Genomic DNA, 15,723 nt, shown 5'->3' on the forward strand with positions numbered 1-15,723 from the left:
CTATTAAAATGTAAGTGCTGATTGGTTACCATAGGTTACTGAATTGTGTGTTTGTCAATGGGTGAAAGTTAGGGTTTGTCCATCAATAAGTACACTTCTACAAATCCCATAGGAATGAATAGAAAGTGAGTGAATTTTTTCTGTGGTGTGCTCTAATCTCACATTTTGATAAATCTACCCTTTAAGGTCTACTTAAGTTGGGATAAAGTACAATGTACTGCTTTTATTATTACATAGAAAAAGGAAATAATCTTTCAAAAACTGAATTATTTGATTAAATGGAGTGTATGGGAGATGGCCTTCCTGTAATGCAGAAATTCGGTGTGTCCAAGCAAGTACAGGTATAGGACCCGTTATCCAGAATGCTCAGGATCAAGGATATTCCAGATAAGGGATCTTTCTGTAATTTGGATCTCCATACCTCAAGTCTACAAAAAAATGAATAAAACTTTAATTAAACCCAATAGAATTGTTTTGCATCCAATAAGGATTATTTACAAGGTACTGTTTTATTACTACAGGGAAAAAGGAAAACAGTTTTAAAATTCTAAATTATTTGATTAAAATGGAGTCTATGGGAGATGGGCTTTCCATAATTTGGAGCTTTATTGATAATGGGTTTCCGGATAAGGGATCCCATACCTGTATTGGATTTGAAACATGTTTTATTATGCTCTCGCTGATTTGAGACTGTTGTAACACAGCCATGTAAAAAGACCTAGCTTAAAGCATAGTTGCATCATAAGAAGCTACTTTTACTTTCTAACACCATCTAAATATCTTCTAAAATGAAACTATATTGGATTGGTGATGTAGACATGCCAAGATGTCATCAATCAGCAATCAGCAAAGCAAACAGTAAGACACTTATATTCTTGCAGCTTGTCATGACAAACATTCTTTTATGGTGCACCCTTCACCTCAATATTAGTCACTGATGATCAGTTTTCAGCTTCTGCTTTTAACCAGATGCACTGCTGTATTGTACAGAAACATTTGAAACCAGACATAGAGTTGGCTTATAAATCTAACAATGGAAGTTAGAAGTAAATGTTTTGATTGGCGATTGCTTATACATCTAGCTTTTTTAATATGGGGGGCACCCACCAAAATGATGATGTCACACTAAGCAAATCTACAGAACCAAGTCAAATGAGCCATAATTGCTAATAATATGAGCCATAATTATTAGTGAACTGTCTGGAATACTGGAAAAATAGTAGCGTAAGTCTTTCTACTGTATCACTGCCACTTTGTCTGCCATACTTATGTCTGGATATCAATGCCTGTTCTAATAACAGCTCCTATAACTGCAAGCAGAGTGCAGCACACAACCACTTTGCAACCCCTTCTTACTGTGGTCTTGTTGATTTTCTACTTGATTAGTTGTATGTTCCTCAATTGTGTTTTAACTGTGGAAGGTGTACTTGGCACATTCAGCTATAAAACTACAGAATACATGATGCTGTTGTCACAAACGGAATAACTTACTAGGTTCACATGTTGTTTAGTAAACCAATAATGTGACTTCTTGCAATTCTGCTCCTGTTAACCAAAGAATAGGTCATATTACCTGTGTGGAGTATAAAAGTAAATATTTTTCATGTTCTTATTAAAGAGAAAAACATTCCTTATCAGTGAGTAACTGGGTAGTAATTGTTGTGAGACCCTTAGCAAGTTGTACTGCCCTAGATGCCATGTATCAGTGCATACAAGAGAAAATGGAAATAAGAAGTCACCTGATCTGCTGTAGCCCCCTTTGTTATTCTCTTGTACAGTTTGTTGCTGGCCAAAGCCAAATGTCTTAATGTATTTGTTGAAGACATTTTAAAAAAAAAAAGTCTTTAGTACATACTTCAAATCTTATGAACTCTTGTTCTTTCTATTTCCTAGAGGGCAAAGCAGCAGGCCAAAATGCAGTACCAGCACCACCAGCTGTGGAAGGTTAGTACATTCGTGCAAGGGTATATAATATACGGTCCATGAGATCTACCTTAATAAGTTTGAATGAATGAACTTGTATATATTAGAGATATAGCTTTATAATGTATGCAATAGTAGCAGTAGCAGCCTGCTGTGGTAGAAGGGGAACACTCAAATAGCAATATAGAATGTTTGGGAGTATGGGTTGGTTATGCAGAAGTAGTGAAGAAATGCCCTAGGCAAATATATTTCCAAATATACCTCTGTATTGGTGGTGCAGGGTAGCAACAAGTGCACTTTTTATGGAAACGTGAGAAATGGAGAGGTAGCTGAGTTTAGTATTATTAGGGTAAAGAAAGTGAGAAAAAAAGTTGTTATAGAGAATATGTATGAAAGAGATGGGATATAGTGGACCTACATAAATAAAGGAGAAGGGAAGAAAGACAACGAGATGAGGGAATAGTGTGAGCTGAGAACCTGAAGAAATGCACCTACTGTTGGACAGATTAAAGGAGTCACAAAAGTTAGAGAAAGATAGAAGACATGACCCTAAGGAAAAAACGAACTGAGAACAAGGTGGCATGCTTCTTCATAGTATATGAATTTCTGGGGTTTTATTTTTGTTTATTCTTTTTAAGGGTAAAACATTTTGTTGCCCATGTAAAATCACCTCCAGAGTAGGGGATTTGTCCAAATATACCTCTGTATTGGCAATGCAGGGTATTGTCACGTTTAATTTGAATTATCACAAGAAAATGTATAAGGTAATCACATGATATAACTGGTTTATACTTGGAGATTGCCTGCACCCCCAATACACAAGCATCTTTGGGCATTCTTTGTGTTCTTACATTGAACCTGTACCCTTACCAGCGCAACAAGGATTTATATGAAGACTATAGTAAGACGTGTTAACATCAAATGTATGCAGACATTAAAGGGGCAGTTGCCATAAAATTAGCTTTCAGTGTGATGTAGGCTATAATATTTACATTAGCCTTTATTTTTTGTGGCTGTTGACTGGAACTGCTGTCAGGTTGCTTATCCTTAAAAACCATAAAGTACATAGTAAGTCAGATAAATAGTCAATATAGAAAGTCAATATAAATATGGGATGGTCTGAATAGAAACATAATCTAATATAATTTAATATTATACTTAATATAAATAAAATTTTAAGATAGCTCAAGTCTTCCAGATAACCAGACAGGATTTTGAGGTGCAAGCTAGAAAAAAGCACAATTGAATCCCAAATTATTTAAAGAACAAATAAAATTAATAATTAAAAACAACTAAAAAGTTGCTTAGACTATACTAAAACATAATAAAAGTTAATTCAAGTGTCAACACCCCCTTTAAAGAGAAAATTAAAGAACAATGTTCCTATTGGGGAGGCATTTAAAAAGGTGTAAATATTTCCCAAAGACAAGTCTTTCTTCTGATTGGACATATGGACATTACACCCTGCTGACAATATATCAATATATATTGTTGACCTAGCTAAATATTTCCTAAAAGCATTGTTGTACTTCTGCTTTCACTATAGTACTTGGAATTGAAAGATTTGTGTGTACAGTTCCTAGGAACCGTGTCTGTGCTTCTCTAACAGTACTGGAGGACCATGTAATTACCTTGTCAACACTCTCCATAGGAAAACCATTAGTAGTGTTTTTGCATTGAACACCTGCTAGATTTTCAGCAGACAGGCAAAATCAAAGTTTTGGCTCAGATGTTTGTTTCACCATGTGAAGAAAACCTATTAATCCCATTAGAGACAAGGCAGAAACTTGAAAGCATATTTGAAGACATAATCAGAGATAAAAAGACAGATGTCTTTCCATAGTTGAGAATCTTCTAATTATTGCACTTCAGTAGTCTGTTTGATGTGCCAAATAGTATGATCTAGACTCCTTGTCTTCACATCCAAAAGGACAACTTTGTGAATATACATATTAGATGTGAGAGTCACTATTATTGGATAACTATAAATTATATTTAACAGTACATGTGATGTTAGCAAATTGGCTTGGAGTACATAGCTCCCTCATCAGGTCAATTGCTACACAGATTGAGAAGTAAATATTACATTTAATAATGTTTTTACCATTAGTAATTCTAAGGCCAGATGTCAAATATTAATAATGAGAGATTCACAGCACAACACACAACAACAACAGCACACTTCACCAGCTAAAATTATCATACAAATAGGTAGCCAATTCAGTGAAGAATGACTCAATCAGAAGTTAATATAAGCCTTATATTGCTTCCTCTATATGTGTTTGTTTTCACTTAATACAGTAAGTAATTATAATGGTTTTGGTGGAAACTAGGAGAAAGTGTAGAAGAGATGAACTGTTGAAAAACAGATTCAGAGAATGATGGTTGGATGAATAAAAATATGTGCTGGATAAGAGGAGCAAAGTAGTTTTGAAGCATGTATAAAGACAGAAATAAACTATATTGACTGTAGCAAGATGAATGTGCAAAGTAGGTTATGGCTTAACAAGAGTTTGCCAGCAGTGTGGCATAGAAAATTATGTACTAAATTATGTTTCTGCAATGAGAAATTTTGGTGATGATAGTAGAAATATCTGTACAAGAATTTATGTTGGAATTAGAATCAGATCAGTTTTATAGCTCAAGTTATGTTTAAAAAGGCTGTAAGACTGAAAGCCTGCAGCTTGGTTAAGAGTTCAATAAATAGAAATAGGTTCCTAGTAGAATTAGTCCAAAGCAACTAGACTTTTTTTGAAATTGTTTCACAACTCGTCCGAGCGGCTTCTTAATTTCAAGTGGTAGGGAATTCCCCAGCATTTAAACCCTTAATGGAGAAGGAATGATAAAACCACTGGGGGATGCCAATATGTTAGGCACCCCCCAGTGATTGTAATCACTTACCTTATACCCCAGGTTGGTGCTCCTGTTAGGAGAAAACTGCACCAGTCTGGGGTAGCTGCAAACGAGCTATCCTTTTCCTCTCAGTAGAGTGACAGAAGATGGAAGAGGATCACTCTCTTGCTGCTACCCCGTGCTAGTGCAGTTTTCCTATGGCCCTAAAGGTGAAGACACACTTGTTGTAGTTACTAAAATAGACAATGCTGATCTTTTACTGATAATTGTCTCTACGTGTGTTTTAGCAGAGGCAGTTCTCAGTGTTGTCTATGGCAGGGGATTTTCTGGAGTTTAGTAGCCATGAAAAAGTAGCTGCTATTCGTAGCTCAGTGTGTCTTCACCCTAACAGGAGCAGCAGGCTGGGGTATAAGGTAAGTGATTACAATCACTGTGGGTCACCCCACCCCCAGTAATTTCACCTTTCCTTTTCCTTTAAAGGAAAACGATACCCCAAACAATGTAGGTCTCTATATAAATTTATTGCATAAACCTGCTCATATGTAAAACCCTGCTTCATCTAAATAAACATTTTAATTTTAGTTGTATGTGCCATTTGGTAAACCTAAACCAAAAAGAATTATGGGCTGCCTCCTGGGATCATATGATTCACAATGCACACAAATCTGGGCACACATACATGCTAGGCCACATCAGTCAATTAATGGACAGAGTTTTGCCTTTTACTCCCACACTTATTCCTGTTACAGTTGGAGCTGCATTATTTCCTCTCAGATGATCTCTGAGGGAGCACACAGCCCATCAATAAATGGTGGCTTAAGAGAAAAGATGCAAAAGAGCAATATTTACTGATATATATATTCCAGTTTGGCAAGATTTTTATGGTTAAGTATTAATTTAATGGTAGTATACTCACAGACATCCAATCACAATGGTTACACTGAAATTGTTCAGTTAGGTGTTGACTGGAACTCACACAGGGGTGTAAATGTGTGATCCAGTCACAAAGGTACAATTGTGATTGGTCTGTGACTTAAGGGTTTAAATTCTGGGGGAATACCCTACTACTCAGTTGAACTACAGAAGCTCAAAATCAGTGGTAAAACCTTATCAAGAAAACTCAGAAAGGCCACTTGCGTAAGACTGAATTCTACCAGATACTGTATATCAAGACCAAGATGATTTAGAATAGATGTATTCAATAGCATTTTTTTAAATATAATCTTACCTATGAATACATGATACATGTCTTGATTTGTGTTTTGTTTGTTTTTGATATGCAACATTTAATTATCTATTTTGTATATGATTTTAGGCTCTATAATTTTTTTTTTTTTTATTTAATGGGCACTAATAAATGCAAAAAGCAGGACCAGGTCATGTATATAATAGCATATCTTTAAAAAAGAGTGTCCTATTTACTAAGAGAGAGTGAGTAGTACGTGTTGTTGCCATAATGACTCTACTCTTTGAGTGACACATCCTGTAAACACAGGTCACCTCCACCCTTGACTGGAAGATGATCTGCAGTTGACACATTTGACAAAGTGTCAGACATAAATACTCTAATGAGGTGGTGAATTAGGCTGCACAGCAGAATTTCCAATTAGAACCCAAATGAAAAGGAGAAGTCTGAACACTCTACAAGACATTAAAGACATTGCAGATACAAGCTCTTTCTATATATTGAATTTTGGCTGAGTGAATAATGGATTATTGCTGATTTGCCTCTTCCTTATTATACACAGATTTGTTTAAATTCTTTTACAGAACTTTTATAGGGTGTGTGTGTTTGTATATTCCTGTGCCCATGAGCAAGAAGGGCTGCTTTAAGATGCTAGCAAGCCCAGGACACAGATCACATTTGTGGGTCCCCAGAGTGCCCTCCCATCTACTTTGTAGCACTACTACACACACACTACAGAGAGGGTTGTATATTTTAGAAATTACCACTTTTTTTTTTTTTACAAGAGTGCCAATCCTCTTTGAGTCTTCCGTGACATCATAGCCCCACCCTCTTTCATCACCCCACCCCTTTTCTTTCACTTATTAAATTATCGTTGTCCAAGGAGTCATCCAAGCCACACTTAAAGGCCTTTATTGAATCTGCCATCATCCATTTAGACAAATCCCAGCACTTTTTGCAGAATTTGGGTTCAACTGAATCCTTAAGGTTTGGATTTGGTTTTAGTTGTGCATGAAATTCCATAACATGAGCAAATACTCTTTTTCTGAAAGAAGTGAATTAAGGACATCTTGGTTCTGAAATCTTAGAAGATGGAATAGTTCAGGCCTCTTTAGTTCTTAACCTATATGCAGATTATCCAAAAAGCTTAATAAAGTGGAGTGAAAAACAAAAAAAAAATAACCAGCACTCTGAACATCCAGAAAGAGGTTATTTTTTCCAATATAAGCTGTTGGTATGTATTGATATGCATTATGAAGTTAAATACACTGCCTATGTAAATTAAAGTAGTTTAAGTTCTTTGTTGACAGTATATCACCGTTGGATAAAAAAATTTTTTAGAATGAGGGGAATGACCTCAGCTAGGGAGCGATGATGCCCAGTGGACATGAAACTGGAGATAGGTAGGGCAAATGCTGTGCTGGCTGACCCCCTAGTTCATGAAAAAAGGGCCCACCATACACCAGTATTATTTGTTGTGTTGGCTGCTATTATGCTATACCAAAAGGAAAAACATTTCAAGGGGTACAAATCTCCTTTTGTCAGGTTAGGTGCTTACCCCTGAAAACTTTCTTTTTGGTATAGCATATTTAAACCTAACACATCAGTTAACATTGGTGTGTCCCCTTTATGCTAAAGGAGACACAGCACAGCCTCACTGTGGCCATTTTTTTTATCTTTTACAGATAGATAGATTAACATACACATGAAAGTGTACTTGTTTACACATTTAATCTAATTTTCAGTTTTGTGTGGGACAATAATCTACCTTGAATAATATTTGTACATATGTACTCACACACACGTGCCTGTTCACTTATACATTAATTGTACTTCCCATGCAGAGAAAAACAAGCCCAAGGAGGATGGGCCAAAGAAGGCAAAAGGTGAGAGTAATGTGGTCATGCAAAGGCTGGTGTATTGCTTATATGCCACCCATCCATACTATAATATATAGTATGTTTTTTGCACACACTTGAATGTGCATGCATGGTAAAGGAATATGGGATACTTCTGGGGGTCTGCAAATGATCTGAATTATTCCTTTAGCATGGATTGTGGTAGTGTAAGGATGATCAAGCAAACTGAGGAGGCTATTTGGTGCATGTTTGAACTTGGGACTTTCAGTTGGGATCATCTGACTTTAATGTTGACCATGTCCTGCTGCATGTATCACATCTGCATGTAACTTCCAGATATATAGCCCCCCCAGAATTTGTCTTTGTTAGTGATATACCTAGTGCACATTATGACATAATTTGGTTTCCTTGCTTCAATGGGAGTATATTTTATAATGCAGATATATATGCTGCGGGAGCATTTCTATCAGATACTGGATTCCCCCAGGCTTTGCTTAGAGACAATTCAAGGGCTTTTGTCAAGGGACTGCATAGCCCCTTGTTCAAAATGAGTGCAATGAATAGGAATTGTGCTGAATATATTTTTTGCCTATTGTTTTCATCACAAAGAATCTATGACTTTTGTTTTTTCTTGAGCTAAACAGGGCAAAATTAAAGCTACTTCATGTTTAGCCCTTGCAAAGTAGATAATAAGTTTAACAATACACAGATAACCCCCCTGCATAATGAACTTCTTTGTTTATGCACTGGTAATCTAATTATCTACCTTGCAAAAACCAAATACAGGCCCGGAAAGAGGGGCAGCCTTTAGGGCTCTGGTACACGGGGAGATTAGTCGCCCGCGGCAAAACTCCCTGCTCGCGGGCGACTAATCTCCCCGAGTTGCCTTCCCTCTGCCATCCCACCGGTGAACATGTAAGTCGCCGGCGGGATGGCAGACGCGGCGAGGCGATTTCGGGAAATCGGCGAAAAAGCCTCGCGAGTCTTTTTCGGCGATTTGCGCGAAATCGCGCCGCCGCGTCTGCCATCCCGCCGGCGACTTACATGTTCGCCGGTGGGATGGCAGAGGGAAGGCAACTCGGGGAGATTAGTCGCCCGCGAGCAGGGAGTTTTGCCGCGGGCGACTAATCTCCCCGTGTACCAGAGCCCTTAGGCTCCCCAAACAGTATGGAGTAGCTTCATTTTCCCTCTTTGCCCTTTTATTTTTAAAAACTAACACTCATTGAATTAATTAAAACAACAGGCAAAAAGTAGGTTCAGCACAAGCCCTTTAACAGCAAACTTTTATTCAGCTGGCTGTGAAGCTTGGATGCAGTTGCTTTTCAGCTTATAATGCAGTTAGCTATATATATTCTTTTTTTAGTTGCCATGGTCATTTTAGATCTGCATGGTCTTGTTTTGAATGTAATTTACTTTTTTTAAAAAAAAAAATCTATCCACTATGCACAGAATGGCTTCCTTAGAAACTTTCAATTTAGTGCTGGTATAATATTTCAGCAATCAGAGGGACAGTTTGTTTTGGAACTGCTTCTGAAAGCTTCTATGGCGATTGAAAACAGCTACAAATACATTTCAGTATTTTTAAGCAGTAGTGGTGATATTGCTTAGCAGACAATATTATTTCAGTAAGACCAACCCAATTCAGCCTTATTAGAAGCACTAAATATTTTATTCCAGTCAATTCTAAATAATGAGTACAATAATGATAATGCAAGTAAAAAATCATATTAGTTTGTCCTAAAATTGTAAACACTTTTGTTGGGTTGTACTTGGACTTTTGAGCCCTACTGTGTATGTTAAGGTTACACAAATCTCTTTCAAATCAAGAACCTCCAAACGTTAGCTGTATTGTGTTATTTTGCATATCCAAATACCTGGATATAGCCCAAAAAGATGTCTTATAAGTAGCGCTTTAAGCACAGATATAAGCTATTTGATTATATAGAAGAATATGGCAGAGAACTTATGATGTCAAATATCATTGTATAACTCTGGAATCATTTAATAAATTATTAAATGTTTGGGTCAAGCAAACATTTGAGGACTTACAAATGAAATACAGTTACAAAAGTATATAAATGCTATATTTGATTTTCTCTGGGATCAAGAAAGCATGGCGTTATATTTACATTAGTAATAGTCTGCAGTTCATTCAGCATGATACATCACAATTACAGGATTGATTATGGAGTAGTCCATTTAAACTGTGCAGTTCTTTTGCAATGCATGGCACCAGAATCAGCAACACTTTTGCAAGTTTAACCTAAAGCATGATAGTTGAATTCCACAGCACCTGCAAAGTATTTGTATTCTATTCAAATGTATATTTAATTCAAGCAAAATCTGTAAATCTGTCATAATGATAAAGAATTTCACATTTCAGGTATATGGATCATTCCATGGTTCTACTCTGCAGTGGATTATTTCTACCATACAAATTGTATATCTGATAGAGTTTCTGTTTTATGAACTCCCCATGTCATTACATATTGTGGGTCACATACCTTGTGTATCAGTCTAGCGGATGTGGGTTCTTTGGATTATAATATAGTGTAATTGTTCAAAACAAACTTTTATTCATATTTAGTTTATGTGCTAGTAATGATGCACCACTATTTTCTAAAGTTAAGTTGATTGCTTTCAGGGTTTTGTGGTCATGGATGTGTATGTGAAAGGCCTCCCCCAGCAATTATTTCATAGAGTCACAATACATGCCCCTTTTTGTTCATGGATTTTAGAACTTGAAGTTCCTCTGCTTTTTAGATAATTTGAGCACCACCCAGTGGAAAAGCAGAGAGACTAATAGTCCTTGAACGTATTATTTCACAGTGGAGTGCAGTGAGGGAGGGGTTGCATAACTCTATGAGGGATGGGGAACTGCTTCCATAGAACATAGGCAGAATATAATGGTTTCCTTTTAGCCTGTGGAATTAGGTATGTCTATGTACATTTTTATTTCTGGCAGTTTGGACAGTGCTTATGCACCCACTTTACATAGCCCCAACTAAATGAGCTCATGATAAAAGAGCAGTATATATTCCCTTTAACCTACCAAAAAAGAAAATTAGACAGAGGATATGAATCAGCTTGTGTCTTAGATCATCTGCTGACCCAGGACTACTGGCTTACATGCTCCACGCAGTTCTGGTAAGGGATCTGTAGGTTCATTAGCAAGATGAGTGATATGTAACTATCCATGTATAACCCCATACTGCAGAAATATCCAGCCAATCAGCCTGCGTCACCAGAAAGATCCAGAACACCTGGTAGATAAATATGCAAGAACACCCCCATGCAGAGCATAGGAAGAGTTTGCCTCATTCTTTTAACTGTAGAAACCAATTAGCAGCTGCTGTATATAACACAAGCTAAATATGTGTTCATTACCCATTTATTTATTTCTAAATATGTGCACACAGTCTGGTTTTTAATAGACTCTTACCAGCTGAGCAGTGACCAATTATTTAACAAGAGATAAAGACTGTGGAATTAATCATTTTTGTAAATACTATTACTATATATCTTTTATTCAACAAATCATATATCTTCCTAGCTTAAAAATAGAGAGAAAAAAAGCCTTCAACAAATAACCAGATTTATGATGACATTTTGTTGTGGATTTGTAACCTGATATATGCATTTTGTTGCCACCTATTTGTAGGGGCACAAATCGCTGACCTTTGGTTCAGGCCTCTGCAAACATTCCAATATATCACTTACAGCCGTTGCCGTGGATAAGTATATTGGTGACACACTTGTCAGAAAATGTGTCCCCCGGCTCAGACCTACAGTTCAAGGTTAATCTGTTCATATTGCATTGTACCATTTATAGGCACATAAAAATCTTGTGCACTTCAGGCACGGAAGTAAAAACATTGGTTAGTTGTATACTCAAATAAGTCTTGCCTTTCTGTTAGTCATGATGTTGGATTCATTCCAAGGAATGCTAGGAGAAGGAGCATGTGAAGATGCCTGAAAGGAACTGACTCGTATTTACACTGCTAATTTGCTTTAGGATATTCTCCTTCATGGATACATCAAGATCCAAGGTTAATGTTATAGCCTGTATAGTATTATTAACAGGTCCTTTCTTATTTGTGCATTTTATCCTAAGAAGAGGAACCATAAAGTTAGAATCCAATATAGCCATAGTATCAGAGGAGAAGGATACCCATGTTTCCAAAGGCATAAACTGAAAAAGACTTTGCTAATGGCAATTTAGGGTCTGTTTGTGTTATAGGTGGCCTGAAAATACTTGAATGAATGAATGTACATTTTAAAATTGGGACAATATTTCTTATGTTGAATTATGGGGTCTCTAACTAGAAGGGATGAATATCAATGAGGTGGGAGGTAATAGGGAGACCATGTATGGAAATGTTTTAATTTTATGAAATTGCATGGAAGCCCACCTTTTTTAGGAAAGAGAATGCTAGACTTTGATTGTCAGTAAAATTCACATATGATATTGTGTTTGCAGCATGTTTTTAATTAGAATGTATGATAAACCATTTTAAACCAATCCATTTATAGGCTAGCATTCTTGCAGGACACTATCTGAAAGGAGTTTGTATGCTTTCCCCTTGTGTCTGTATTGGTTTCCCCCAGGTACTCCAGTTTTCTCCCATACTCCAAAAGCATACAGGCAGGTATATTGGCTCCTGATAAAAATTGGTCCTACTCTGTGTGTGAATGTGATAGGGACCTTAAACTGGAAGCTCCACTCAAACAGTAAATGATGTATAATCTCTGTAAAAAGCACTGCAGAATATGTTGGCACTACATAAAGGATAATAATAGTAGGGAATTCTTAAAGATAAAATAAGAAAAAATAGAAGCATTCACTACTACTTAAAGCAGGGACTAATATTTCCAAATACTACAGTTAAATCCCCTTTAATGAAATGTTTTGGTCAATAGCTTCATTGTGAAGCTGCAAGCTGCAATTAAAACTGGCAATGAGGTAAATCAACTCATATATTTTAGTAGTGCCATTTAGCAATGGTCCCCAAACTATGGGTATGGCACCCCAGGGGAGGCAGTGTCCTGTATAGGGATTCCATTCTTAAGGCCATTTGGGGTGAATTTTGGAATTAGTGTCTGTTTACTGTTTTGGATATACCTCAAAGAAACTGTTACAACTAAAATTTTGTTTTGCACTAAAAAAGAACTCAAAAAGTCATAAGTCCTCTACTTTAGAGGAATACTGACATTTTATGTACTCCCATGAATCTAAAAGTGTTGTCTAAAACAATAATGAGATGAAAGTCTCAAATAGTTTGACTATTGCTTGAAGTGTGGGCCTTTCACGTGACAGGCTATAGTGCATTCCCATCAGATTGCAGTTAACTGATCATCAAAACTTTAGAGTACTCATCTCTTTCCTAGTTCCTGGCAGTTCTGCTTTCAGAACAATATTTCCATCTATACCCACAGGTAAAGCTGGCTATACACTGAAAGACCTGTTTATTTGGTGAGGGTGGGAAAAGAATGGACCTTTCCTCAATATGATCACATTGAGGTGGGCGATATCAGATTGATCTGATCGTTCAGCCTTCAGTCCAAATGGTCAGATTACACTAAAGGGATGCAGGCCATCGAGGCAAGGGCTTCATCAACAAGCCAATATGTTCCTTGGTCCAACAAGATTTGGACTGATTGACATCTGTGCATCGGAAACTTTTATTGGCTCATGTATGGCCACCTTAAGGATTACCAGATCTTATCCAGGTAGAAATGTAGTCCAGAAACATGCATTTGTTAGACCTGTCCCTGATGTTTAAGTGATCTGGATTAGCCTGATATCGCCCACTTCAGGTGGGCATATTAGGGGAAACAAGCAGATCTTATAGTATACAGCCAGTTTTACCAGAAGAAGGCCCATGTTTGGCCAGCTTTAGAACAATGATCAGGTTTTTTCAAGGTGACAAGCTTTTAATTTTTTTTTTTAAACATAATTGTGGTTAAAAAAAAAAAAAGTAAAGTTGATGCAAGAAAACCCAAGCATGATTAAGATCTCTCTTGTGTTGTCTTACTTTGTTTTTGCCCAGATCGAAAGTACAACCACAACAAATCAGCCCCCAATTACATGTACTGAACATACCCATCTATTCAAAAGGGTTTTGCTCAGTGGTGACTTTGGTTTCAGCACTGACTGGACAATTTTAGATTTTGACTTAATGGCTTAAAACACATTTGTTGTCTTTAATAGAATTCGGAAATGAATCAGTAGATATGGTTTTTCTCATTGAACTAACTTTTCCTTAGTGTGGTGATATCAAGGCAAGTGACTGGCTGTCTAACACAATATTGAGACTGGTTCAGTTTATTTTCATTAATAATATTATAGAGACCAATAATCTAGCATTCAAGTCTTTTCAACATATTCTGTTTGACAATAGATGTATATTCCCTCAGTCCATTAACAATAAAATGACTCTGTATCAGCTGTGTCAAATGCACAAGAGAATATGAATATAGGAGACAAATTCATTGCCTATGTGGTACACATTTACTTGCAGACATGGAAGAAAGCGATGTGACATCTTCTTCAGAAGGTCAGATGTGTGGTTGACCATGATTTCAATGCTTTTATCTCAGCTTATTGCGTACATTGCTAACATTTCAAATATTTCCCAAAGCTCTCCATAAATTCATTTTCATTCTGGACCATTCAATCCACATTTCATGTTTTGTGTTTAATGCTTTTTTTCTCTGATCATCAATGTTTCTCATTTTAGCTACTGAAATACCCAAAGCTTTTGATCCCATCAGTTTTAAGCTTTTTTTTGAGTGACTCATGCTGGTGTGTAAATAATTTCTTTTTTGCAGGAATTTTACATTTTTCCGGTACAAGGGCAACAAAGCATTTTTGCATGATCGCTGCATAGATTTTCACTAATATTTTATATTTTCAGATGAAGATGATTCCTCTTCAGGTAGCACCCCACCTCCAGGTATATTTCTAGACTTCATCTAACAAACTTATAGATCATTGTCTGTATAAGAATATATTTTCATCTCAATGTAGGTAAAGAGTAGGTCTGATATTTTGCACAGGTCAATATATATGGATATAGAGGTATAAAACAGACAATTGCTCGAGCCATGATTCTTCAAACATGCAAAATGGTTATCGTATGTATTAAACACATACATGGCTCCTATTACATATACTGAGGCCTATTTCAAAATCTTTACAGTTAGAACTTAGCAAAGAGAATTTGGTGTGAATTATATTTATGTTGTCAAAACTATATATTTATCCCATTGATATATCCATGTTGATATATGGATAGTAGTAGGGTATGGGATAGCTGTTGGGGTGTTTTATATAATATATAATATATGACTTGCCTGGCATTATTTAAAGATGAAGATGATAAAACATTTTTAACTAGTTATTTTAAAAAAAACAACCATTGTGTATTCCAAATGTTAAACTGGACTAAAAGTGTTTCCCTCTCAGTTTACAAATGCAAGCACACATTCTAAGAATAAAATGAAAAAAATGATGCATTTACTTTAATATGTGTTCCTCTATACTTGTGCCACTTATTATTTGTGTTTTGCTCAGTAATGCAGCACAGAAAGTATCCCTGGAGTCAACTTGAGAATTTTTATATACAAACACATTTATATATTCTCACTAACATACTTAAGAAAACCTAGAATGGAGTCTTATTAAGCTGTGGAGAAAAGGCTTTTTTTTTTATTTGCACCTAGTACTGTATATTGTACTTGCATATTTAAACAAACTATAATGTCACTCTTATCCAGTGAGTCACATTCTTAGCAACCCAAATGGTGCTTGCAGAATCAACAAGAATTTAGTATTTTAATCCTAATTATATTAGAATGAACATATCCGGATGTTCAATAAATAACTATTACTGCTGTTCT

General features: G+C 36.3%; 1 protein-coding gene across 8 annotated transcripts in view; it reads left to right on the forward strand.

The window, feature by feature from the left end:
- mybpc1 (myosin binding protein C1) overlaps positions 1–15,723 on the forward strand; it is a 67,580-nt gene that overhangs the window by 12,634 nt on the left and 39,223 nt on the right. For 5 of the 8 annotated variants that reach the window (XM_031898862.1, XM_031898863.1, XM_031898861.1 and 2 more), the window contains exons 3-6: positions 1,894–1,944; positions 7,807–7,848; positions 14,343–14,378; positions 14,739–14,777. In XM_031898862.1, coding sequence (XP_031754722.1) covers positions 1,894–1,944; positions 7,807–7,848; positions 14,343–14,378; positions 14,739–14,777 — 168 coding nt within the window. The remainder of the gene's footprint in view (positions 1–1,893; positions 1,945–7,806; positions 7,849–14,342; positions 14,379–14,738; positions 14,778–15,723) is intronic. The other 3 variants (XM_004912894.3, XM_004912895.3, XM_004912898.3) reach the window with 3 other exon arrangements.

The sequence above is a fragment of the Xenopus tropicalis genome, chromosome 3 (assembly GCF_000004195.4).
Source record: "Xenopus tropicalis strain Nigerian chromosome 3, UCB_Xtro_10.0, whole genome shotgun sequence".
Taxonomy (NCBI): domain Eukaryota; kingdom Metazoa; phylum Chordata; class Amphibia; order Anura; family Pipidae; genus Xenopus; species Xenopus tropicalis.